The sequence below is a fragment of the Chroicocephalus ridibundus genome, chromosome 8 (genome assembly GCF_963924245.1).
Source record: "Chroicocephalus ridibundus chromosome 8, bChrRid1.1, whole genome shotgun sequence".
Taxonomy (NCBI): domain Eukaryota; kingdom Metazoa; phylum Chordata; class Aves; order Charadriiformes; family Laridae; genus Chroicocephalus; species Chroicocephalus ridibundus.
In genome coordinates, this window is record NC_086291.1 from 40,282,193 (window position 1) to 40,306,068 (window position 23,876).

Here is a 23,876-nt window from a genome sequence, read left to right on the forward strand (position 1 = left end):
TTTGGGGTGGGGGGCACAGCAAGGGGGGGGTTGCCGGGGTATAATTTAGGGAGGGGGGGATGCAGCCCATGAAGGGGGGGGGCCAGCGCGCTCGCTAGCACCGAGGGAGCAGGCGGCGGGGGGGGGGGGGGTGGTGGGGTGGTGTTAGGGGTGGGGGGTGGCCTGTCCCCATGTCACGCGCGGGGACCCCCTTCCCTCCGCTGTGGCTCAGAGAGAGGGGGGGAAAAAAAAAAAAAAAATCAAAAAAAAAAATAATCAAAAAGGGTTGGGGAAGATTTATGGAGGGGGGGGGATTTGTGCCCCCAGCAGGTCGTAGGCGAAGATGTTCCAGAAGACGGCGAAGAGGAGGAAGGTGCCGTAGGAGAGGAGCAGCACCCACCAGCCGCACTGGTCCTGCAGGCTCTCCTCGTAGCTGCGCAGGATGGTCAGCCCCATGCTGATGCCCACGATGGCCCCCGCCAAGTGGGCCATGAAACTGGGCTGGGGGCCCGAAGCCGGCAGCGGCGGGGAAAAACGCAACCAGACGGCCCGACCCACCTCCGAGCTCACTGTAAGGTAAAGCCGGGAGGTGCTCAGTGCCACCGCCCCCCCCCCCCCACCCCCCACCCCAACAATGGGACCCCCCCCCAGGGATGGGTACTCACTGCACACCAGCGCCAGCACCATCCGCAGCAGCTTGTAGGGGCAGCGCATCCCGGCCCAGTTCTGCCATGGACGGATGGACGGACGGACGGATGGACCACGGGCCACCGCTGGCCATGCTCCGGCACCGGGGCCACCAGATGTGCTCTGGCCCCATGGAGCTCCCCCCCGCCTCCCCTGACCCAAGCTCCCCACCCCATGATGCCACCCAAGGTGCTCCCCCCGCCGCGATGGTGCCCAGCCCGTGATGCCACCCCACAGTGTCGTTCCCCCCCGCCCCCAATGTCACACCATGGTGCTGACCCTACAGTGGCACCCAGCTCCAATGCCACCCCACAACGTCACATCACGCTGCCCCCCCCTACGATGCCACCCAATGACACCCCACCCATGGCACATCCCCCCCACAATGTCACACCCCACTGTCCCCCCCCGCAATGCCACCCAATGGCATGCACCCCCGATGCCATCCCCTGGTGTCCCCGCCAATGTCACACCATGCTCTCCCCCCCTTCAACACCACTTCAATGACACCCACCTCATGGCATCCCCCCCCCAAAGTCACACCACGTTCCTCACCCTACAGTGGCACCCACATCCAATGCCACCCCACAGCAACTCCCCCCAACAATGTCACATCATGCTGCCCACCCTACAAAGCCACCCAATGACACCCACTCCATGGCACCCCCCCCCACAATGTCACACCACGCTCCCCAACCTTCAAAACCACCCAATGACACCCACCCCATGGCATCCCCCTGCAATGTCACACCATGCTGCCCACCCCCCCAATGGCACCCACATACAGTGCCACCCCGTGGCACTTCTCCGCAATGTCACACCATGCCGCCACCCCTTGCAATGGCACCCACCCCCCATTGCCATTCCCTGGTGTCTCCTCCAGTGTCACACCGTGCTTCCCCCCCCCTACAATGCCACCTAATGGCACCCACCCCACAGCACCCGTCCCCCTCAATGTCACACCATGCTGCCCCCCCTACAATGACACCCAATGACACCCACCCCCGAAGCCATCCCCTGGTGTCCCCTCCAGTGTCACACCACGCTCCCCAACCTTCAACACCACCCAATGACACCCACCCCATGGCATTCCCCCCTCAATGTCACACCATGCTGCCCACCCTACAACGACACCCACCTCCAAGGCCATACCACGGCATCTCCCCCCCCACAGTGTCACGCCATGTTGCCCCCCTTGCAATGCCACCCAGTGGCACCCACCCCATGGCATCCCCCCCGCAATGTCACACCATGCTCCCCACCCTTCGAGACCACCCACCCCATGGCATCCCCCCTGCGATGGTTCCCAACCCCATGATGCCACCCCACGGTGTCCCCTCCAATGTAACACCATGCTGCCCACCCTCCCCGGCCCCCCCCGTGTCCCCCCCCGTCACTGACCATGACGACGTTGGCGAGGTGTGCCGAGCAGAGCGCATAGACGCCCCCCGAGCCCCCAACCAGGGGGGCCCGCATGTCCGTGATGGAGACGGTGAGGGAGCCTGCGGGCACGGGCAGAGCTCAGCGTGGGGCCTGGCCCCCCGTAGCATTAATTAATTACAGTCCACATTAATTAATTACGGGCTGCATTGCCCCCCACCCCCCCCCCAGCCCTCCCTGGGCAAGTGATGCCGGCAGTGTAGGGTGGTACCCAGCTGGCAGCAAGTGAAGCCCAGCATCCCCATCAAACTCGGGGTGCATCTCCCCGTGCCCTCCCCAGGGCTGGTGACGGGGACCCATGGGGACAATGTGTGTCTCGTTTCCCTCCCAACTCCCCCCCCCGCCCCTGGCCACGCACCCACCTGCCAGGACGCCGGCCAGGTAGAGGAAGCTGATGCGCAGGATGCCGTGCACCATCTCCAGGGGCACCCCGATCATCAGCTGCAGGAGGGCGTTGAACCCCAGCTGCTCCAGCCTGCCCGGGCACAGGAGGGGACACACGGTGGCTCAGGCCACGCAGCCGTCGGTGTGTGTCCCTTCATGGTTGTCCCCTCCCCAGCAGGCACTTACCCCACGTGCATGAACATGTAGGTGAGGAAGCGCCAGGCGCGTGCCCGGTGCCCGGGGTGGTAGACCAGAGGGCTCTTCATGTACTCAGGGTGGTAGGTCTGCAGCACCCACTTGTTCAGCCGGGCCCCATAGCAGAGGAACACGATGATCTGCGCCGAACCCCACAGCCGTCAGCCCCACCACCACCGAGACGCCACCCCCCGTCTAGGGGCAGGGTCACCCAGCCTCTCCGCCGCAGGTCTGAACCCACCCCATGGCCACCAGGACATCACAACTGGGGTCATCCAGCCCCTCCGCCCTGGGTCTGAGTCCCCCATGGCCACCAGAACATTGCAACTGGGGTCATCCAGCCCCTCCGCCCTGGGTCTGAGTCCCCCGTGGCCACCAGAACATTGCAACTGGAGTCATCCAGCCCCTCCGCCGCAGGTCTGAACCCACCCCATGGCCACCAGGACATCGCAACTGGGGTCACCCAGCCCCACCGCCCTGGGTCTGAGTCCCCCATGGCCACCAGGACAGCGCAACTGGGGTCATCCAGCCCCTCCGCCCTGGGTCTGAGTCCCCCATGGCCACCAGGACATCACAACTGGGGTCACCCAGCCCCACCGCCCTGGGTCTGAGTCCCCCATGGCCACCAGCACATCGCAACAGGGGGTCACTCGTCCTCTCTGCCCCAAATCTGAGCACTGGTGCCCAACTGGTGTCACCCAGCCCCTCCACCCTGGGTCAAAAAGTCCCGTTATAGGCACTTGAGACATCATGGCTGGGGTCATCCATCCCCTCTGCCCTGGGTCTGAGTCCCCCATGGCCACCAGGACTTCGCAACTTGGGTCACCCCTACCCTCCACCTGAGGTCTGAGACCCCATATGGCCACCAGCGCATCACACCTGGGCTCACCCGTCCCCTCTGCCCTGGGTCTGAGACACCCCATATTGGCACTGGGACATCACAGCGGGGCTCAACCATCCTCTCCACCCCAGGTCCAAGTCCCCGGTGGCCACTGGGACGTCACAACCAGGGTCACCTGTTGCCTCCACCCTGGGTCTGAGCCCCCCATGGCCACCAGTACATCACAACCGGGGTCTCCCGTCCCTTTTGCCTTGAGTCTGAGCTCCTCCACGGTCGCCGGAACATCACAACAGGTGTCCCCCATCCTCTCTGCCCCAGATCTGAGCCCTCCATGGCCACTGGCATGTCACAAACAGGGTCACGCATCCTGCCCACCCTGGGGCTGAGCTCCCCAAGGGCACTGGGATGCTTCAACTAGGATCAGCCTGGGCACCGACCGGCCACGTGCCCATGACCCGTACCTGAGTGAGGGTGACGGCCGCCATGAAGACGGGGGGCGGACACGTGCGGTGCTGGTAGAAGTACCAGCGCCGGTCCATCTCGCAGGGCAGGATCTCGTAGGCCACGTAGCGGACGAAGCGCTTGTAGAAACCCAGGCCGGTCTCGTCCAGCAGCACGTCACGGGGCAGGGCGCGCTGCCCGTTGGCGATGGCGCGCTTGAAGCTGCTCGAGCGCTTGCTGCTGATCTGCGGAGAGAGGCCGTGCCCGCGGGGACCGCAGGGGCAGCTCGGGCCCACCCCCTACCCATCACCACCACCCCATGCCACAGCCCGGTGGGACCGGCCGGACAAGCCACCCCAAGGCTGTGCCATCATCCCATGCCAGGGGAGCCCCTGGGGACCACCGGTGTCTGCCCCCCTCCCCCAGGAGGTGCGCAGTGCCCACCTTGGGCTGGCACCCGGCCGCTCGCCCCCGTCCCCGCGGCCCCCCAGCACTGACCAGATCTACCAGCTCCTGATAGCAGACCTGCCCCTCGTCGTTGCCCTGCGCCAGGGCCACCAGCATGTCCAGCTTGGCGGGGTCCAGGGGCAGCTCATGGCTGTGCACGAGGCTGGCGAACGTCTCCACCCCGATGAAGCCGGTGTTTTCGGGGTCGAGCTGTGGGGCACGGCACGGGGCATCACCGGGGGTGCCAGGGCTGCGGCTTCCTGATGGGCCTGGGGGGACCGCCTGGTGCCCCTCACCCTGGCCTCAAGCCTGGTGGCACCATGTGCTGCTCCACGACACCAGCCCCTGCCTCTGCAGGGGAGGCTACAACCCGCACCCACCCTGTACCCCGCACCGTGTGGGTGCCCCGTGCCGTGTGGGTGCCCTGTGCCGTGTGGGTGCCCCATGCCATGCAGGTGCCCCATGCCGTGCCGGCGTCTCCGTCCCCCCCGCAGCGCAGCCAACACTCTCCCACTCAGTTATTTCTCGCCGCCAGCAGCCTGCCAGCCAGGAAGCCACGAAGCTAAACACACGCGCAGCCCTGGCACCATCCTCCTCCTCCTCCTCCTCCTCTTCCTCCCGCACACCCTCACCGCTGGGCTCCGCAGCAACGGGTGCCCTGTGCCGGGGCACCCTGCACCATCCCCAGAGGATCCCGGCACTGACCGGGCACCCTGAGCCCTCCAGGCAACCCAGACCATGGGTGTACCCCGCACCATGGGGTACCCGACGTGGTCCCGCTCGTGGAGACGAGGAGCCCGGGGTCACACAAGGATGATGGAGATGGCAAGGGGGGCCCCGATGGCCGGAGCAGAGCTCCAGCCCTGCTGAGGGTAGCTGGGACCCCGCACCCCACAGCGTCACCCTGCAAATAGTGTTGGGTTTGCTCCTTTCCTTCGCCAGGGGATGAAAAGCAGGAGAGGAAACTCATCCTCATGGGATGGGCAGGAGAGGGAGTGCTGGGGACATGGGATCGTACTCCCCACCCCGGCGTGCACCCCGTCCCTCTGGAACCGGCAGGGAACAGCCAAAAGCTGCTTTTCCCAAGGGGGATCCAGCTGCCTGGAATCCCTGACCGAGGTGGGCACGGGTGCGGGATGTGGGGTGTGGGGTGGGCAGTAGGGTGCGGGATGTGGGATGCAGGGTATGGGATGAGCAGTAGGGTGAGGGATGCGAGGTGGGCAGTAGGGTGCGGGATGGGCAGTAGGGTGTGGGATGCAGGGTGCGGGGTGGGCAGTAGGGTGCCGGATGCGGGGTGCAGGACGAGTAGTAGGGTGCGGGATGTGGAGTGCAGGGTGGGCAGTAGGGTGCGGGATGTGGGATGTGGGGTACAGGATGAGCAGTAGGGTGTGGGAGCAGGATGTGGGGTGGGCAGTAGGGTGCAGGATGCAGGGTATAGGATGAGCAGTAGGGTGCGGGATGCGGGGTGCAGGCAGCATTTGCAGCCTCGCAGCAGCCGCCAGCCCATGGGGGCAGCCCCAGCCATCGGGGGGCGGGAACACCCCAGTGCCACCCCTCCCCTGCGCCCCACGAGCCGCACAGGCTGCCCCACAGGTGCCACGTGCCTGTGCCACACCGGGACCTGGCACACGCTGTCCCCATGCGCCGGCGCACGCCGAGCTCACCGGCCCCTGGAGAGCCCTGGCAGTGACCCCTGTCCACTTTGGGGGTGCATGTTCCCCCACCCCAACCCTGGGAAGGTCCCGATCCCCAGCCCCCCCAGCCCCTCGGCCTCTCCCAGCTCCTGCTCTCGCCCCGGGGACGATGCTGCTCATCCCCGAAGGGCTCGGAGGCACGCGGAGCCCCAGCACCCGATGGCGGGGTGACAGAGAGGGACAGCAGCGCAGCTCTGGGGCTGGGGAGGGCAGGGGACTCGGCCAAGGTCACGGAGCCAGCTGGGGCGGGGGGGGGATCGTTAGTATTCCTGACCCCCAATAATTTCCCTCTCCATCCCCAGGGAAGAGCAGCCAGCTCAGCCTGGGCTGGGTGGGGACGGAGGGACGAGGTGGCCGAGCAGCGGGCAGGGATGGGGCCGGGGTGCAGCGGGGGGCTAACGCACCGGGGGCCCGATCCTGGCAGCGGAGCAGAGACCACCACTACGCAGCGTCGACGCTCCACGGCCTGATCCTGCAATCAGGTCACGGGGCTGGAAGCAGCCCCCCACGAAGGCGAGACCTCACTAGGGGGGGTCCTGAGCCCCACGGCAACCCCCGGCCCCATCGTGCAGCCGGCGCTGGGGCTCGGCACCGCCGCGGGGGTTGGGGTTCGGCTGCCCAGCACCCCTCGTCCTTGAGGGGCAGGATCCGGCCCGGGGAGTGCTGGGGCGAGGAGAAGGCCACAAGTGAGCTGAGTTGCGCGGTCTCAGCGCCAAAACGGGTCCCTGATGGGGAGGCGGTGGGGGGCGGGGGGCACCGGGGGCTGCTCAGCGTGGCGGGGGTGGGGGGGAACGACAGCGCTTCCCGGTGTCTGCCAGACCCGCGGGTAGCGCTGCCCGCTGCGCGGCAGCCGTGCCCGGTGCATGCCGGCATCCTCCCTGGTAGCGATGCCCGGTGCTTCCCCCCCCCGCCCCCGGAGCCCGGTGCCCGCCCGCCCCTCCCCGGCAACGCTGCCCGGTGCCGCCCCCCCCTCCCGCTTCCCGGCTCTCACCTGCTCCTGGATGAGCTGGAGCAGGGAGCTCCTGTCCATGCACCCGGCGGGCGGCGGGCTCTGCCGCTCCCCCGCGCCCGGGGCCGGCGAACCGGGCAGGGGAGCGGCGCGGGCGGCGGGGGGGGCGGGGGGGGCGGCTCTTCCCGCCAGCCCCGCGTTGCGGCGGGCCCGGGAGCGAGCTGCGAGCGGCGGCGGCGGCGCCGGGAGCCGCCGATGGCAGCGGGGCGGCGGCGGCGGCGGCGGCGGCGGGGGCGGGAGCGGAGCCGAGCGGAGCCGCCCCCGCCGCAGCGCACGGCGCAGCGCATCCCCCCCCCGCCTCGCCCGCCGCCTCGCGGGCAACCGGGACCCGCCCCGCTCCGCCCCGAGACACGGCACCGGGAAGGAGAACCGGGCATCAGCAGCCCGGGATGGTACCTGCATCCCTGTGCGGGTACCCGCATCCCAGTAGGGTACCTGCATCCCGGTACAGCTCCCTCCATCCCCGGTATGGGTACCTGCATCCCGGTATGGGTACCTGCATCCCGGTACAGCTCCCTCCATCCCCGGTATGGGTACCTGCATCCCAGTATGGGTACCTGCATCCCGGTACAGCTCCCTCCATCCCTGGTATGGGTACCTGCATCCCGGTACTGGTATTCATATCCTGGTATGGTACCTGCATCCCAGTGCGGGTACCCACATCCCAGTACGGTACCTGCATCCTGCTATGTGCATCCCAGTATGGGTACCTGCATCCCTGTACAGCTACCTACATCCCCAGTACAGCTACCAGTACGGGTATGTGTATTCCAGTATGGTTACTTGCATCCCCATATGGGTATCCGCAACCTGGTACGGCACCTGCACCCTGGTACAGCTACGTGCACCCCTGTATGGGTACCTGCATCCCAGTACTGGTACCCACATCCCAGTACAGTACCTGCATCCCAGTACAACTACGTGCAACCCCGGTACGGGTACCTGCATCCCAGTACTGGTATTTATATGCTGGTATGGTACCTGCATCCCAGTACAATACCTGCATTCCGGTACTGGTACTGGTACCCACATCCCAGTACAGTACCTGCATCCCAGAATGGGCATCTGCATTCCAGTACAGGAACCTGCACTCCATTTACGGTACCCACATCCCAGTACTGGTACCTACATCCCAGTACAGGTACCCACATCCTGGTACAGTACCTGCATCCCAGTACTGGTATGTGTATCCCGGTACTGGTACCCACATCCTGGTACAGTACCTGCAGCTCAGTCAAGTACCTGCATCCCAGTACCAGTACCCACATCCCAGTATGGCACCTGCATCCTAGTATGGGCATCTGTATCCCAGTAGTGGTACCCACATCCCAGTACTGGTACCCACGTCCCAGTACATTTTCTATATCCCAGTCTGGTACCTTCATCCCAGCACAGTATCTGCATCCCAGTCTGGCACGTGCATCCCAGTACTAGTTCCCACATCCTGGTGCCCAGTTTGATCCCTGCATCCCACTACTGGTACCTGCATCCCAGTACCTGCATCCCAGTACACTACCTGCGTCCTGGTATGGGTACCTGCACCCCAGTATGGTACCTACATCCCAGTACTGGTACCCACATCCCAGAACAGTACCTGCATCCTGGTACAGTATCTGTATCCCAGTATGGGAACACGCATTCCATTTACAGTACCTGCATCCCAGTACTGGTACCTGCATCCCAGCATGGTGCCTGCATCCCAATACAGTACCTGCATCCTGGAATGTTTTGTCATCACAGGACAGCACCTGTATCCTGCTACAGGAATCTGTATCCTGGCATGTTACCTGCATCCCAGTATGGGTATCTGCATCCCAGGATAGCACCTGCATCCCAGTATGGGTACCTGCATCCCAGCATGGGTACCAGCATCCCAGGATAGCACCTGCATCCCAGTATGGGTACCTGCATCCCAGCATGGGTACCAGCATCCCAGTATAACACCTGTATCCCAGCATGGGTATACCAGCATCCCAGCACCAGGTACCTGTGGAATCGGGCTCAGGCGTCTGCAAACTCTTCCCACACCCTGACCCTGTCACCCGCAGGCTGGCAGAGGTCCGGGCGCGTCCCCCACGGGTGCTCCAGCTGGCATGGGACACGTGGTGCCTCCAGCCCTGGCACCTGCCCCAGCACGGAGCACACGGGGCAGCCTGGCACCGGGCACCGTGAGTTGGCACCCTTTACATGACGCACACAGCGGCACCAGGCCAGACCTGCTGCCCCCGGGTCCCCATGCGGGGTGGCATGTCCCCAGGGCCCAGCCCTGGCACTGTCCCCACTCCCCTGGCCTCAGCCCCACTGCGAGTGCCAGGGGGGCTCTGGACTTCACAGCCCGGCCGTGGCACGGGGCTGTCCCCACGCCTGGGTGGCAGCAGGCTGCGGCAATGCCAGGCAGTGGGGACAACGCCCAGGCTCCTTCTTCGGGGACACGCCAGCACAGTGCGTGCGGCTCCGGCACTATTAATACACATGGCGGCATGTGGATGTGCTGCTCCCATGGGGCCCAGCCTGGTTTGGACTCACCAGGGAGCGCCGCGTGTCCCGTCCACCTTGGCATGGCCTCCTCCACAGGCACAGAGGTACCGGCCACACTCCCTCCCTGCCCTGGCACCTCTGGATGCCCTGGTTTGCCATGGTGGGAAGGGTCTCCACTCCCAGAGAGGTGCTGGGAAAAGGCTTTTCCCCAGTTGTGCCCGCATTCCCGGTGCCCAGCACCCGCGGCTGAGCCTGGAATAGCAGAGGGAGAAGCTGCCAGGGGGAAACGGGAGCAGGGAGGGGAGGTGGCACAGCCCCCGGAGCTGCGGGCATGCGGGGGGAAGGCGGCTGCAGGGAAGCGGGGGAGCCCCCAACCCCGCGTGGGGACAGGGACACAGAGCCACAGCTCCCAGGGACAGCCACCTCTGCCCACAAGATCCCACCAGAGCGACACGGGGACTCACCACCTCCTTCCCCATCTCTTCCCACAGGATGGCACTTGTCGCTTGGGTGTCCCCGAGCACCATGGAGCCCTGGGCCTCATCCCCCAGGGCTGGGCTTCAGCTCCTGCCCTAAATCCCTGTAAGCGTCCCCAAAACTGGGTGGGCAGCCCAGGCCCTTGGGGGTCACCTTGTTCACACCGCAGCCAAGGGAGGCCCCGGGCTTTGCAGGAGCCAGGAGACGCAGGACAACGGCGGGCGAGAGGAAAGTGTGTAAAAATTTATTTTCATGTAGAGAACAGACCCCCTAAAAGGGTATGGCTTTGCCAGACGTGGAGCGGTGCCGGGAGCAGGGTCAGAGCACCAGACACGGGTGGGGACAGGGAAACACCAGGGACATGGCCCTGGCAGGGGCCAGCAGCGAGGGCGATGGCAGCAGGTGCCCGACTGGCCCTGCCCGCTCAGCATTGGGGACCAGGCACCAGCGGGATGGGGACACCACCCTGGGACTGCCCCGTAAAGAGATGCTGGCTGCTCCCTGGCGGCTTCTCACCCCCCTCACCGGCTCCAGGCCACAATAAAAAGTTTAAAATAGACAAAACACACAGAAAAGCAGCTCCCGCTTTTCGCCTCGGCACTGCCCCGCCAGCTGCCTGCAAATAAACCTACCCTGAGTGTGCTCCAAAAGCCTAAGAGCGAGTGTCACTGAGCCAGGAGCGGGGCTGGGCTCCCCCCCAGGCAGGATGGGAGCCCCAGGGGTGGGGGGGAGCCGAGCTGGGGGGACCGGCACAGGTTGTCCTCGCTCTTTGGAACTTGGAGACAGGGACGCTGCCGGACTCCAGCCCCGGATTTGCACTGCACTGAAGTCACGGCAGCTGCCCGGCAGCTAAGGCCGGCGAGGAAAAAGCTTCCAGTGGTACCAGGAGATGCAACGCCCAGAGCCCAGGGCTCTGGGACCGCCTCGGCGTGGCCAGTGCCCCGCCGAGGGGACAGCAGGACAAGGACAGGCCGTATGGCATGGCGTGGCACCAGCTCAATGATGGCACTGCCAGGAAAGGCCATCAGCCTGCCCTCGGGAGCGCAGCGGCCACCCTACGTCCTCGCAGCCCTCCCCAGCTCACCAGGGCTACTGTGGGGCTGAGAATACTGGTGGCCATGAATACTGGTGGCCAGGGAGGGGGTGGGGAGGGGACAGGCCACACAACCGGGCAGGGGAGGAGGGCAGCCGGGCCGAGAGCCTGGCACGCTGCAGGGCTCCGAGTATTTTTGCGCAGAAACAAGCGAGAGAAGGGGCCTGCCAGAGGTGCCGGGTATCGCTCCCCCCGCCACCTCGCAGACGGGGCTGGGGGCTGCAGTCACAGCATCCCAGCAGGAGGGACCCCAAAACACAGCGGGGTGTAAGCGCCTAGCCCCCCACAGCTGCCTTCCCCAGTGCTGGCTGAGGGCACCAGGGACAGGAGATGGACGTGTGTCCCCGGGGACTGAAGCCGTGAGCCCGTTCCACAGCTCTGCTGCTGCTGGAGGCCCCAGGGGCTACGGAAGTCTTGCCCCCCCCTCACCCCCGAATTGAGGGTACCAGCACAGCCCTCTGGAGAAGGGATGTACCCGGCCCAAGAGATACTGAAACACTCACGTTTGAGCTTAAAAACAAACGTTACCAAAAAAAAAAATAATTAACAGAATAAAAGACGGGGATGATCCTCCAGCTGCTGGTGAGGTGGAGCCCCCAGGTAGAGCTGCATGGCCCGCCCCCGGCCACGGCTGGGCAGGAGGTGGCAGAGACCGGCAGGTGCCGGGGAATCTATCCTGCTGGTGCTGGGAAGTCCGGTTTCACTGGTCCTGCAATCCAGGCTGGGGGGAGAGGGAGGATTTCCCACCAGGGACCAGCTTGAGGCAGGGCCCCTTCACCGGGGCGTCGTTGGGGACAGGGAGGCTGGTGTCACGGGGAGGACGGGGGGGAGGGCGACTCTCATTTGTTCTTGGCTAGCACGCGGTACAGCGTGAACCCTACCAGAGCAGTCACCGCCGTCCCCAGAGCCACCCGCAGCCAGAAGGACGCGGCTCCCAGCTCCACGGCGTTCAAGTGGCTGCAAGGCAAGAGAGAAGAGGGCAGTGAGGGAAGGGCACAGAGAGGGCTGTCCCAACGCCAGGCTCCCCGACAGCCCACAGTGCTCCCCCTCCCTCCCCCCACCCCGGCCAAGAAGGAGGTTGGGGTGTCCCTGGGGGGGTGGACAGTGACCACGGCGCAGCTCCAGGCTGGGGGAACACAGCCCAGCTGAAGGCAGAGAGCACCAAGAGGCTCCCCACCCCGCGAGCCACAGCACCCGCGGCTCATCATCATCATCGTCAAGCCAAACGATGGCTTCCCGCCCCGCTGGCGGGACAGATGTGTGGCTTTACCCTCCCATGGTCTGGAAATAGCACACCAACACCTAAATAATTAGTAGGAGCAAGGAGGTACGTATCTTCCTTTCTAGGTCAAGCTGCTTTTACAACTCCAAGTGCAAGGAGACCCAGAAGCGGGTGCAGGCGGAGACACCGACCTCAGGGCAGCGAGGGAAGGCAAGGGGCCCAGTCCTGCCCGCGCGTACACATTCCCTTCCTAAACACGTGCTGGCCTGCATCAATGTGCTCCTCTCCGAGGAGGAAGGACGTATCCATTATTCATTCTCCACTAAATCGGGGAAAAACAGCCAATCCCTAGCCCTCCATTACGCCGTTATTTATTTATACCACATACCCTAAGATATATTAAGAATATTTAAATTTTAATACCGCAGAGGGGGGTGGGGGGGGGGAAAAGTGTCAGCTCTAAAAATAAAGTTGTTTATTGAAAAAGAAGCTAGAGGGAAAACCACTCACTAGTAATCCCATCCTGCCTTCCAATGCACCCACGCGTTCTCCCCAGGAGGGCTCTGCCCCCGGTGTTGCGCCAACCCACAGCTTTCAGCCCCCTCCGGCCCTCGATGCCACAGGCAGACGCGTTCTCCTTCCCAAATCCCCCATCCCCTGCTCGGGACCGGCCTGGTTGTCGCCCTACACCATTAGCCAGCCCCTTTCAGGTGCGGTTCCTCCCCAAAAGGAACCCGTGTGAACGGAGGTCTTGCTTCACTGACCCCTTTTTCACCGTGATTCACCTCATCAGGAGAAAATAGCTGCCACCCCCCTCTGCGGGCCTCGGCAAACAAGGCTGGCTACTCCCCTTCAGCATTTGTCATCTTAAGCTTCAAAAATCAAAACTCCCGTGGCAGGATCTATGTAATAAATCCGCCAGAGACACAAACAAGGCAGATGCGAGCCGAGTCTGCTCCGCTGTCTCCGAGCAGGGCAAGAAGCGGCCCTTTTTCTTCAATGACTCGGATGAGCAGACGACACCGAGAGCTTGAGAGAAACCAAACCAAAAGCACGGCAGCGGAGGCAGGGTTCGGACACAGCTCCCCCCCGGCCCCCCGCAAGCTCTGCTCCCAGCCGAGAGTCCCCTCCACGAGAAAGATACTAACGGGAAGGTGGCGGCGGTGGCCAGCTTGGTGTAGACGGTGGTGCCGGGTGGCCCCTGGCCGTGGCAGGAGAAGAGGAAGGGCGGCGGGAGGCAGTGCTTGTAGCAGAACTCGGCCGGGGAGAGCCCAGGCTGCTGACTCGCTTCTGGCAGGTCTGTCTTGGAGGCCACGAAGACGCAGGGGATCTGGCTGTCCATGTAGTGTTGCTGCAGGAGGGAGAAGAGCCAGTGAGGGGTAAGCGACTGGCCCCCGGGAGATGTGGGGCTGCCACGCAAAGGCTGACATCCCACAGGGCCCCTGCCAGGTACCTTATAAATACTGGCACAGTAGCTGAAGGATTTGGGGTCGCTCAGGTCATAGATGAAGCAGGCGACGTCGCAGGCTGCGTCCGACGGCTTCATGAACTTCAAGTCGGCGCTGACCTCATACAGCTGGGGCAGGAAGGGAAAGGATACGTGGCACAGCACCGTCTCAAGGAGATTTTCTCACACCAGAGCACCGACTGTGCCAGCACAACCACAGCCGCAGCCAGGGGTGCCAGGATGGCGCTGCAGCAATACGGGGGGACACAGCCCAGCCCTGCCACGAGCCAGACGCAGCAGCGATTCCCTCCTCTCCCTGACTTACTATAAGGTATTTTTCCTGGCCGTTGACCTGCACCGTGTTGATCACGTAGAGGGATGGCTCTCCTGGGTTCTCCCTCTGGGCCTACCACCAATAAAACACCCATCTCAGACAGCAGTGCTTGGAGGAGGGAGAGCGTTTCACACTGCCCCGAGCCCCTGGGGCGTAACAGCCACTTGAAGGCCAGCCACCAGATGTGGGGCTGTTTGTCACCAGCAGGGAAAGCCAGCATCACCCGGGAAAGGCAAAGCCCCTCCAGATCCTGGGGACAAGCAGAGGGAACGAGCCCATGCCCTTAAGCAAAATTAAGGACATAAGAGCCACAGCAACCGGCACCAACAGCACAAAGCGGGGTGTGAAGCCCTTTGCTGGGATGCCGGGGCCTCGCCGTGGGCAGGGAGGTGCGGTCACGCAGCAGATCGCTCAAGAGCCTCCCAGCTCTGCCTCCTGCTCCACCGGGACCCCCTGCTGCAGCGCGGCCGGAGAGGGGAGCAGCCACTCACCGCCAGGCTCCTGCCGAGGAAGGCCTGCAGGAAGGCGGACTTGCCTGCGCCCCTGGCTCCCAGCACCTTGCAGAGGAAGACGTTTCTCTGTGTCTGGCCTTTCTCCAAGTCGATCCTCTTCTCCCGGGTCACTGGCAGGAGAGAGGCTGGGTGAGCGAGAGGACGGAGCCGAGCCGCGACAGGAGGGGAGGGCATGGCCGTACCCGTGAGGGCTTGTGTCTGGGAGTCCTGCTCCGAGAGGATGGGGTAGCCCAAGTAGCCCAGGCACTCCAGGCAGTGCCGCACATCCAGGTAAGCCACAAGCCTGGAGAGACAGAGCGCACCGAGAAGCCGACAAGGTCAGCAAGGGCTAAGCGATGTGACTAAAGTCAGGGGAGAGGGACTGAGCTTACGTCCACTGGCAGAGGAATCCATGCAGGGAAAGCAGGCCTTTATCAGTGGTGCATACCGTGTTGTAGAGCTTGGCGCCCCAGGGCACGCAGGGGAAGACGCTGAAGAAGTTCTGCAGCTCTGTGGGGGAGAGGGCTCCATCCTGGTCCTGCCAAAACAGAGCGGAGTCAGCAACTGAGGTGGGGCACAGCCCACGCATGCACCGGCAGCTCTCTGCAGCCACAGCAAGCATTTTCGGGCTCCAGAGAGGGTCCCCAGCACAATGAGCCACCCTGCTTGTTGCTGCAGGATGACACAGGGATGCTTTCCATGACAGAAATGAATTGCAAGCAAGGCCAGAGCTGCGCGAGCGTGCAAAGAGCCTGTGCCCCAGGGATTCCCGTCACTGCACAAGAGACAGGCTGATCCTGCTCTGCAATGGCAGCTGGAACCAGTGCCAGCCCTGCTACTGGGCAGGATCCGTCCACACTCACCCCTGAGCTTGCCTGGGGCCAGCCACCCCACAGCAGCCTGCGCTGGTCCAGCCCGGCCTTCCACGCTGCAGGGCAAGGTCTGTATGCAGCCACTGGGCCACTGGCCACCAGCTAACCACATGCCAAGGCAGCACCTTTGGGCTGATGTGCCACGGGGCCAGGCCACAGAGGACTTGCCTGCATCTGGGCACACAGGGACGCGCATCGACTCCGTGCTGCAATTCCCTGTGGCCACAGAGCTGCCATATCCCAGGTGCACACCAGCATCTGAAGGACTAGTCCAAGCAGGTGCTTGAGGAGCCAATACATCCCCGTCTCTCCCACTCTCCAAAAAGCCAGAGTATGGCACAAATCGGTTGCTTTTTCTCCCTCCCTCCAGCCTGGCCCCCCTCCACAGGGCTGGCAGCCATACGGATGCTTATGCCTGGTCCGTGGCTGCAGGCTGGCAGCTGTGTCTGGCCTTCCCTGCCACCCCGCGTGCCGCAGCCAGGCACTATGAGGGGCTACACCAGTTAGATGTTAACTCAGACCCATTCCCTGAAGGCCCAAATCTTACTGGCTGCCCTTTGGTCAAGGGTGGCGACCACAACCCCATGGCCTAGACGCGCCATGCCATCAGACCACCTACAGCTCGCTGTGGCCACCTCCCGCTCCCAAAGCCTCGGCAAGAAGTCGCAAAGGGAGCGCTATGGCAGAGGAAAGCCCTTCACTACCACTACGTCTGCTCCCTGGAACAGAGGGGTGGACAGGAGAGCACCCAAACGTGCAGAACTGGCTGAGAGCATCCCCTCCCCAGGCAGCTCCACCGCGCGCCGCCCACCTTGTCGTGCTTCTCAAACAGCCGCTGCAGGAACTGGTAGCCCAAGTGGTTGAGCTCCGTGGAGCAGCCGGGAGGAACGCGGAACCTGTCGGAAGAGAGCCAAGTGAGCCTCCTCAAGCCCCGAATGAAGGGCAGCATGTGAGCGGGTCTTTGGCCAAGCCAGATCTCACCCCAGAGCACGTAGCTCCCCACTCCCTCCCTGCTCAAGGCCAGCGGTTGTCTCCAGGCCTGGCTATTCCCCAACACAGCCCCTTGCCTTGGGGACGCCTCGAGGGTGACAGTGACCTCTCCTCAGCACATCCACGCTGCCCAAGCAGCCGGGGACACGGTGTAGCCCTCGCTCTGCCTCGTGCCCGGGGCTTCAGTAGGGCACAGCACTACCCCCGGGGTGCATTCCACCAGCACGGGCCCAGTCGCCTCCCCTCGCAGCCTGCTGCCTGGGGAGAGGACGAGGCAGCTCACAAGCCAAACCCTTTCATTACTGCCAGATCACCACCTCCGGGGTGGCAGAGAGCAGAGAAGAGACAGCAGCTGCAGAATCAGCCGGGAGGGTTATGCTGACAGCTCGCTGCTCCTGACAGAACCGTCCTGCCTCAGCTCAGGCACAGACAGAACAGCCTTCAAAAACCCCTTGCTGATGTCAAGGGAAGTCAGGGACAGGCCTGCATTCCCCACCTCCTTGCCTGCCTACGTCAGAGCCAGCAGCACAGTCAGCAGCTCCAAGGCCCATCGTATTTGTCGCCAACCCTCGGTGTCAGCTCTTGCCCAGAGGGGAAGATAAGGAGTATGAACCTGACCATGAGCGTGACCATGGGCGTGGATTCAGCCTCAGCTGAGGAACGCAGTAGATCTCAGGGTGTAGAAAGGAGCCAGCAGAGGTGCTGGGGCGCCCCAGTTGCGCACCACGGGGATGTCACGCCCTGCCCACCCCACTCCATGGCAGGATACGCACTGTGGGTGGAGATAGTCATCCGTCAGCTCCAGCTCGTCGTCGTACCCAAAACGGCGAAGGATGGTCCAGGTGGTCTCGTGCCGGCCCCTCTGGATGAAGAGCGTGTTGAGGAAGAGGAAGCCTGCGGGAGAGATCAGGGACACAGTGGGGCCAACCAAGCACTCAGCCTCAGGGATCCACTCCTTGGGACCACGCTTTCCCTGGGAAAACAAGCTGCTTGGACAGAGAGCTCTAGTAGCCACAGCAGGCTCAGGCTTGCTTTGACAAGAGGGACTAATTAGGCTTGGAATGAGAGCCAGGAGGCTCAGCCTAAGGACAGGGCCCCTCACAATGTGCTAAAGGAGATGGGTCCCTCCATCCCTTGCTGGGAAGGGGCACAGAGCCCTTGTGCTGTTACCGTTCAACGTCAGGCCGTTGTCCTGCACCCCGTCCGTGGTGTTCTTCCACACAACCATCTTCACGTCCTCCAGAGCCTGAGGAGCCAGTGGGTTTCCAAAGCAGGACTTCTACCTCCCAAGAGAAAGAAGGTCATCATCAGCAAAGCACACAGACGGCCCAACCCTCTGTCTCGCTAGCATCTCTCTCCCCTGGCACGAAGATGGTGTTTCTAGGAGAGAAAATCCACCCAGCTCAGGGATTACGGGTTTAGACCCTACTCCTCAGCATCCCAATAACATATGACTCTCAATATCTCCAGTCTCCTGCTCTTCCCACTGTAGAGCAAACTCAGCCCAAGCTTAGTGAAGACAGAAGACCCGTGGATCCTCAGGTGCTTGGAGATGCACCCTACAGTGCTTTAGCCGTACTACTTCAGAAGCACTGAATGCAAAGACGACGGCTGTGTCAGGAGGGGGACAGCCTTTCTGCCTGGTATTGGAAGGAAAAGGGACCCCAGGGGCTTTCCACAAGGGACTGGGGAATATCTCAGCTCCGCAGCTGGCCCTACCTGGAAGTAGTTGAGTTCATCGTCACTAAGGATCTGGTTGTTATCCTGGTCTGAGAGGCTGAAAATCCGGGTCAGTGCTCTTGCACACGCAGGTTTCAGCTGCAAGGAAACATCCACGGTGACAAAAACAGGGCAGCACCTTCAGCCCGGCCCTTCCTCCTGCCTCCTGAAACCCCAAGTGCAGAGGGACTCCCTTCCTGCGTTGGTCCAGCATCACAGCCACCTTGGAGCTGGGAGTCAGAAGCAGGACAAGCCACAAGGAAGGTTTCTCCTAGACCCTTCCCACCATGGCTAACACATGGTCTGGAGCACGAGAACTTCCACCCCAGCACACCCCTGGTCTTTTCATATCTCTCTGGCCTGGATGTTCTCAGCTGGCTGCGCTAAGCATGGGAGATGGGTATTTTCCCCTCCATCGGCTCCCCCCAGGGGTACCGTTTTCCCCTTGTTCTGGCTGCCTTGGCCCAAACTTTCCACCCTCCTACGCAGAGGCAAAAGCACTGCACCAGGCCAGAGCGCTGTGACGGGAAGGAGACTGCTCCAGGGGCCGCGAGAGGTGCTTCCCACCTGTTTCTCCTCTGGGTCGTAGAGGGGGGCGGTGGGGTGCAGCACAGCTTTCTGGGCATAGTAGAAGAGCTCAGAGATGTTCTTGAGGTTCTTGGCAGAGCACTGGGGATTCGAAGGAAGAGAAAACCCTGTGAGCAGGGACAGGTGATGGGCCAGTGACAAGGAGCAGGAGGAGGATGATATAGGCTCCCCAGGCCAGACAAGTTGAGCATCAAAGCACAGAGCAGTGTCTGTCTGACACTGGGAAAAAAACAAAAAGGAAACCTCCTGCTCATGCTCTGGCTTTGCTGTGCCCATTCCAGAGCCCCAGAGCCAACACCAGTTACAGCTAGAGAGCCAGAGTGGGCAGACACTGAAACCCACTCCCTGCAAGGAAGACAAAGGACAGAAAGCCTAAAGCACAGGCCCCCAAGACCCAGACAGGGGCACCTCCGCAGAGCAACGTTAGCAGGGCAGATCTCCACAAGCACGAAGGCTCCCTGGCTCATGCCAGACAAGTGCTCCTAGCCCCAGGGAGGCTTTGCAGAAACCCTCCGGTTCCCTCACCTCCACGCAGGTCTCGATCTCTGAGAACTGGTTCATGATGGGCAAGATGACATCCATGGAGCTCCCCATCTGCAGGTCCGACTTGTTTCCCACTAAAATAATGGGGATCCTAGGGAAGAAAGACAGAGTATCAGAGAGGATGAACGAGGCCACCCCTCTCGTGCTCCCGGGCAGCAGGCTGGGGAGCCTCCCCACCCTCCTCTGCAAGGTCCACAGCAGCTTTCCTGCCTCCCACGGCTGGGAGCATCCATCTGGAGAAACAGACTGCCTGATCCCGCTTACGCTTTCACCCAGCAACAATATGTTCAGGAGCCTTTAATCCAGCACAGCAGCCTTCTGCCTAAGAAATCCACACACAGATTGCGGCTTCTGTGCTCCCATACTCCCTTGGCAGCCTCCTCTCCCTGCCTGGCTGAGAAGAGATCAAGGGAAGAAGGAACCCTCTCCTGTAGCCCTCTGCCTCAACTAGATCTGCGAGGGAGAAAAGCCCCCACGTTCTTCTCCTGCAAGTGGTCTGGCCACCCACCGCAAAGCTGGTTTGATCTCAGTAACCCCAGGAGGACGAGAGGGTGGTGGGCACCCTGCAGCCTCCAGAATCCCCCAATTCCACACCCACGGACCACGCCACACACGGTACCTGGAGCCCTTTTCGACTCCCCCGTTCACCATGGGGATCCACTTTGTGCGAATCTGAAAGGTGAGCACAGGGAAAGGCCCGTCAGGGCTGCCTGGGGAGGGAGAGGCAGCTCCCAGCACAGCTCCCAGCACAGGCGCCGCGGCAGCCAGCAGGGCCCGGCAGCCATCTGCTCCCCGGCGTTCCCCCGCACCAGCAGGGAGAGCAGACCAAGGAATGCTGGATGCCAGCAGAAGGATGTGACAAGCCTGTTGCCCCATAGCAAGTGAGGACAACAGCCAGCGTGGCAGCAAGCTTGGACTGTGCTCAGCCTGTCTCTGCTTCCAGGGGTCTCAATCCCCAAATCCCCGCAGGGCTGGGGGCCACCAGTACCCACCCACACCAAAAAGCCGTGGCAGCAGAATAGGACCCTCTGGGTCTGCTGCCGGAGCAGGGCCACTCGGGGCTCCGCAGGGTTCCCATTACCTTCTCGATCGTGGCCTCTTTGGTGACATCGTACACCACGCAGACCACGTTGGCCTGCAAGAGAGAAGCGGCAGAGGGTGGTGAGCGAGGGTCCCTGTGGCGCACCCACCGCAGCGGGGAGGCAGCCCGAGCCCGAGGCACAGCCCTGCCATAGCCACATGCCAGCCCCACGGCCAGGCAGCCCTGGCCCTTGCACTGAAACCCAGCAGCGGTGGCCGAGCACACGTGAGCGTGGCCACGTACACACGCCCTCCGACAGCAACGACTTGCCCGCTGTCAACACAAGCTCTACAAGGGGCTGCTCGGAGAGAAGCCTCGCTCCTCTGCTTCAGTCCCTGTCCAGGGAGCTGCTCTGAGCGCTTCTGCTTCCACGCCTGACACCCGGCTCTGGTTCCCACACCTCACTGTCCCCCCACGATGGCTCTGCCCATACCCTGTGCCAGGCCAGTGGCCACTGCCCTCCTCCCCTCCCCAACCCTGTGCAGACAGCACTGACACCAACGCTTTATTTGAAGCAGACAGGAGGGATCACTGGCCCTTTCAGGAGAGAGTTTAGTGCTAATCCCGAGGACACACAAGGGTTTAGGCAGGATTTCCCAGAGCCATTTTAAGCCTCTGTATACTCTTGCTGTCTGGGCAGAGGGAGCAGGACCCCCGTGCCTGCCGGCCCACCTCCTTGGCCATTAGCCACCGAGGTGGAGGGATTAAATAGCTTTGCTCACATGAGACACACAGGAGAGAGAGAGTTTTAATATCTGTAATCAAGAGGTCCTCTGTGCAGAGCTGAGGTTAATCCCAGGGCAGAGAAGAGCAGCTGCCCCCCCGCAGCCAGCCGGCTGGATTATTCCTCCACGGCTGCTCTGAGGAATGTGGGAGCCCTTGTCCCTCCCCTCCCAGTGCTCTCTGGGGCTCCGGCTCCCAAAATGGCTCCTCTGTGCCACTGCTTCATCAGACAGCCACAGGAGCCTAACGTAGGGAGCAGGGGTTCTCGCCTGAGATCAGCAACTGTTTTTCCCCTCTTCTGAGTCCGTCGGGAACATCCCGGGGCTAAGAGCACAACAGCTGCTCAGCAGTCTCATCCACCTCCTGGTGGGCAGCGAGCTGCCCCCCACCGCTCTCCTTCTGGAGGCTCCCCGGAGGGCTAGGACAAGCCCCATACGACAGCTTACAAGACAGAGAGGAGGATTAAACAAACCTCTAAACAAACCGATAGCATTAATCCACAGATAACCAACTGCCTGCGCAGCTCTGGGTGGCTAATGGGGAGAGTGAGCAGCCACGTGTCACCTGCCAGCTACAGGCCTATGGGCACCGCAAGCTCCTGTCCTGCAACACTCTCGTCCAGCCCTGCTCACCTTAGCGATCTCCTCCTGCAGCTCATCCTCCGTCTGCTCCGACTCTGGACAGGGAAGAGAGCCATCACCAACCACCCCCGGCAAGCAGGGACTCCTTCCCACTCCCCTCAGCCAGGCAGAGGAGGAGAGAAGTGAGGCTGGCAGGGCACGAAGAGGGACAAGACCCTACCTGAGTAGTCCACTATGTGTGTGGGGACCTTCTCGGGGGTGACATCAGCCGGGATCGTGATCTCCTCCGCACGAGGGGGCACCTGCAAAGCCAGCAGACTCTGTTCCAGCCAGCCATACCAAACGCAACTGAGAGGACGGGTGACAACAGACTTCAGATCCCCAAGCAACCGCTGCCCAGCGCCCTCCCTGCCAGGTGGGATGAGGTCCAAGATCACAGATCACTCTGGGCCCACCAGGCTGCAGCTACGGCTCAGTTTACTACAGTTCAGTCTTCACATACAGTGTCCTTGCGGTGAAACCTCCGCCTGCCTCCCAGCCTTGAGCCCTCCCTCAAGACACAGCTCCTGATAGCGCAGAGTCCTGCCAGGGAAGCCAGCTTTCAGACAAGTCAGCGCTGACGCCTCCGCTACAGCTCCGGAGATAAGCCCTCAGCACTCCCCCAGCTCTCCGGCCTGACCTCTTGGCAGCTGGGAGAAGCACTAAGCTGATTGTGCGGGCTTTGCTGCGAGAGCATGGCAAGTTGCATGGAGCCGGTCCTCCCCCAAGCCCCCGGAGCTGATGCTTCCCCGGCGCAAACATCACAGAGGGCACCATCTGCTCGTGGGCAGTAGGAGAAGCCAGCTGACAGCACAGGGCAAACATGCCCGGCCATACCAATGCTGACTCCCCATCCGAACCGCAATGGAACAGTGACCTGCCAAGCCAGAGGCCCCAAGGATCACATGCAGGCAGGCTGGACGTTGCTCCTCGCAGATGGCCCAGCTCAAAGCATCAGGCGCGTCCCCAGACACAAGCAGAAGGGCAGGGAGAGTGGCTCAGCCCCTTCCAAGGGCTCTGTGCTGCTGCCACCAGAGCAAGGCCAGAGCTGGGGAGCAAACAGCTCTGCCATGCAGGGCAAGGCTGGGCCCCACAGGCTGCTGCGCTGGTGGACGCAGAGACCCCCAACCCCAGTGTGCTGGCCGCAGCAGCGGGGAGCAGGGCTCTGGGAGGCACCTACGCCCCTCCCCGGGGCAGATGGCGCCCCAAGTCAGGGATCAGAGCACAAACTGGAGCCAACACCATTTCAGATGGAGCTCTGTATGGTCCTCGCAGGCTTAAGCTCACTAAACCCATCCCCGTGGCTGTCACCAGTCTCCAAGGAGCTGTGTGCTTTGGACAGCCCCACCTCGGGCCAGTGCCTCTGGGGACAGAGCCAGCCCACCGCTGCCTGGCAGCGCACCCGGCAGGCCAGGGCTCCCCCAGCACACTCACCTCTTCGGGGAACTCCTCGCCCACCAGAGCCATGATCAGAGATGTCTTCCCCACCTGGGCTAGGAAAGAAAGGGAAGAAGTTGGCACCGGCCCGGCGATGGGAGCCAGCAGCCAGCGTGAATCACAGCCACGGGGCAACGCGGCGGGGCAGCCGGCCGGCGACGGGGCCGGCGGTGTCCGTGCCCTGCGGGGAGCCCGGTAGAGCGGCTCGGCATTTCAGCCCGGGGGCTGCTGAAGGGAACCCACGGGAAGGGCCCCGCCCGCAGGAACCGCCAGAAACGGCGGCTGGACGGCACCGCTACCGGCGCCTTCACGGCGGGGGTCAGGTCTCCCTGTCACGGGCGGGCCAGGCCGCTCCCCTCCGGCCTCCCCCGCAGGTGAGGCCCTCCCGGCGGCGGGCGGCACCCGGCGGGTCCCAGGCCGCCCCGGGGGCCCACACCCCGTCCCCCCCGCCATCCGCCTTACCCTCCCCGAGCAGGAGGATGCGGACGTCCCGCTTCATGGCGGCGCCGCCGCCGCCGCTCCCGGCGCCGCCGCAGCCGCCACTGCCGCGTCCCCCCCGCCCCTTCCGGCCACACCAGCGAGCGGCGGCGCAGAGCGGCGCGGGCAGAACGGCGCCCCCTGGCGGGCGGGGGCGGCGCACAGCA

General features: G+C 63.2%; 2 protein-coding genes across 5 annotated transcripts; both read right to left on the bottom strand.

Moving 5' to 3' along the window:
* Positions 1–138: 138 nt before the first annotated feature.
* RHBDL1 (rhomboid like 1) lies at positions 139–7,321 on the bottom strand. Of its 2 annotated transcripts, none has more exons than XM_063343872.1 (8): positions 7,100–7,321; positions 4,493–4,624; positions 3,988–4,212; positions 2,677–2,825; positions 2,469–2,581; positions 2,068–2,168; positions 645–705; positions 139–548 (listed from the first exon to the last, which is right to left on the bottom strand). In XM_063343872.1, exons 1-8 carry the CDS (start codon positions 7,136–7,138, stop codon positions 277–279), a joined length of 1,092 nt encoding a protein of 363 aa, XP_063199942.1. In that variant the 5' UTR covers positions 7,139–7,321; the 3' UTR covers positions 139–276. The 2 variants fall into 2 exon arrangements, with proteins under 2 accessions (XP_063199942.1, XP_063199941.1); XM_063343871.1 differs by having other exon boundaries at positions 4,466–4,624.
* Positions 7,322–10,300: 2,979 nt separating this feature from the next.
* On the bottom strand, positions 10,301–23,805 carry RHOT2 (ras homolog family member T2). 3 transcript variants are annotated; one of them, XM_063344212.1, is made up of 19 exons: positions 23,695–23,805; positions 23,230–23,288; positions 21,977–22,058; positions 21,808–21,851; positions 20,453–20,506; positions 19,991–20,043; positions 19,354–19,462; positions 18,808–18,909; positions 18,241–18,339; positions 17,692–17,800; positions 17,295–17,415; positions 16,343–16,427; positions 15,052–15,197; positions 14,863–14,963; positions 14,660–14,790; positions 14,160–14,240; positions 13,841–13,963; positions 13,536–13,738; positions 10,301–12,122 (listed from the first exon to the last, which is right to left on the bottom strand). In XM_063344212.1, exons 1-19 carry the CDS (start codon positions 23,729–23,731, stop codon positions 12,005–12,007), a joined length of 1,857 nt encoding a protein of 618 aa, XP_063200282.1. In that variant the 5' UTR covers positions 23,732–23,805; the 3' UTR covers positions 10,301–12,004. The 3 variants fall into 3 exon arrangements, with proteins under 3 accessions (XP_063200282.1, XP_063200283.1, XP_063200281.1); XM_063344213.1 differs by lacking the exon at positions 14,160–14,240; XM_063344211.1 differs by having other exon boundaries at positions 14,660–14,963.
* Positions 23,806–23,876: the final 71 nt, after the last annotated feature.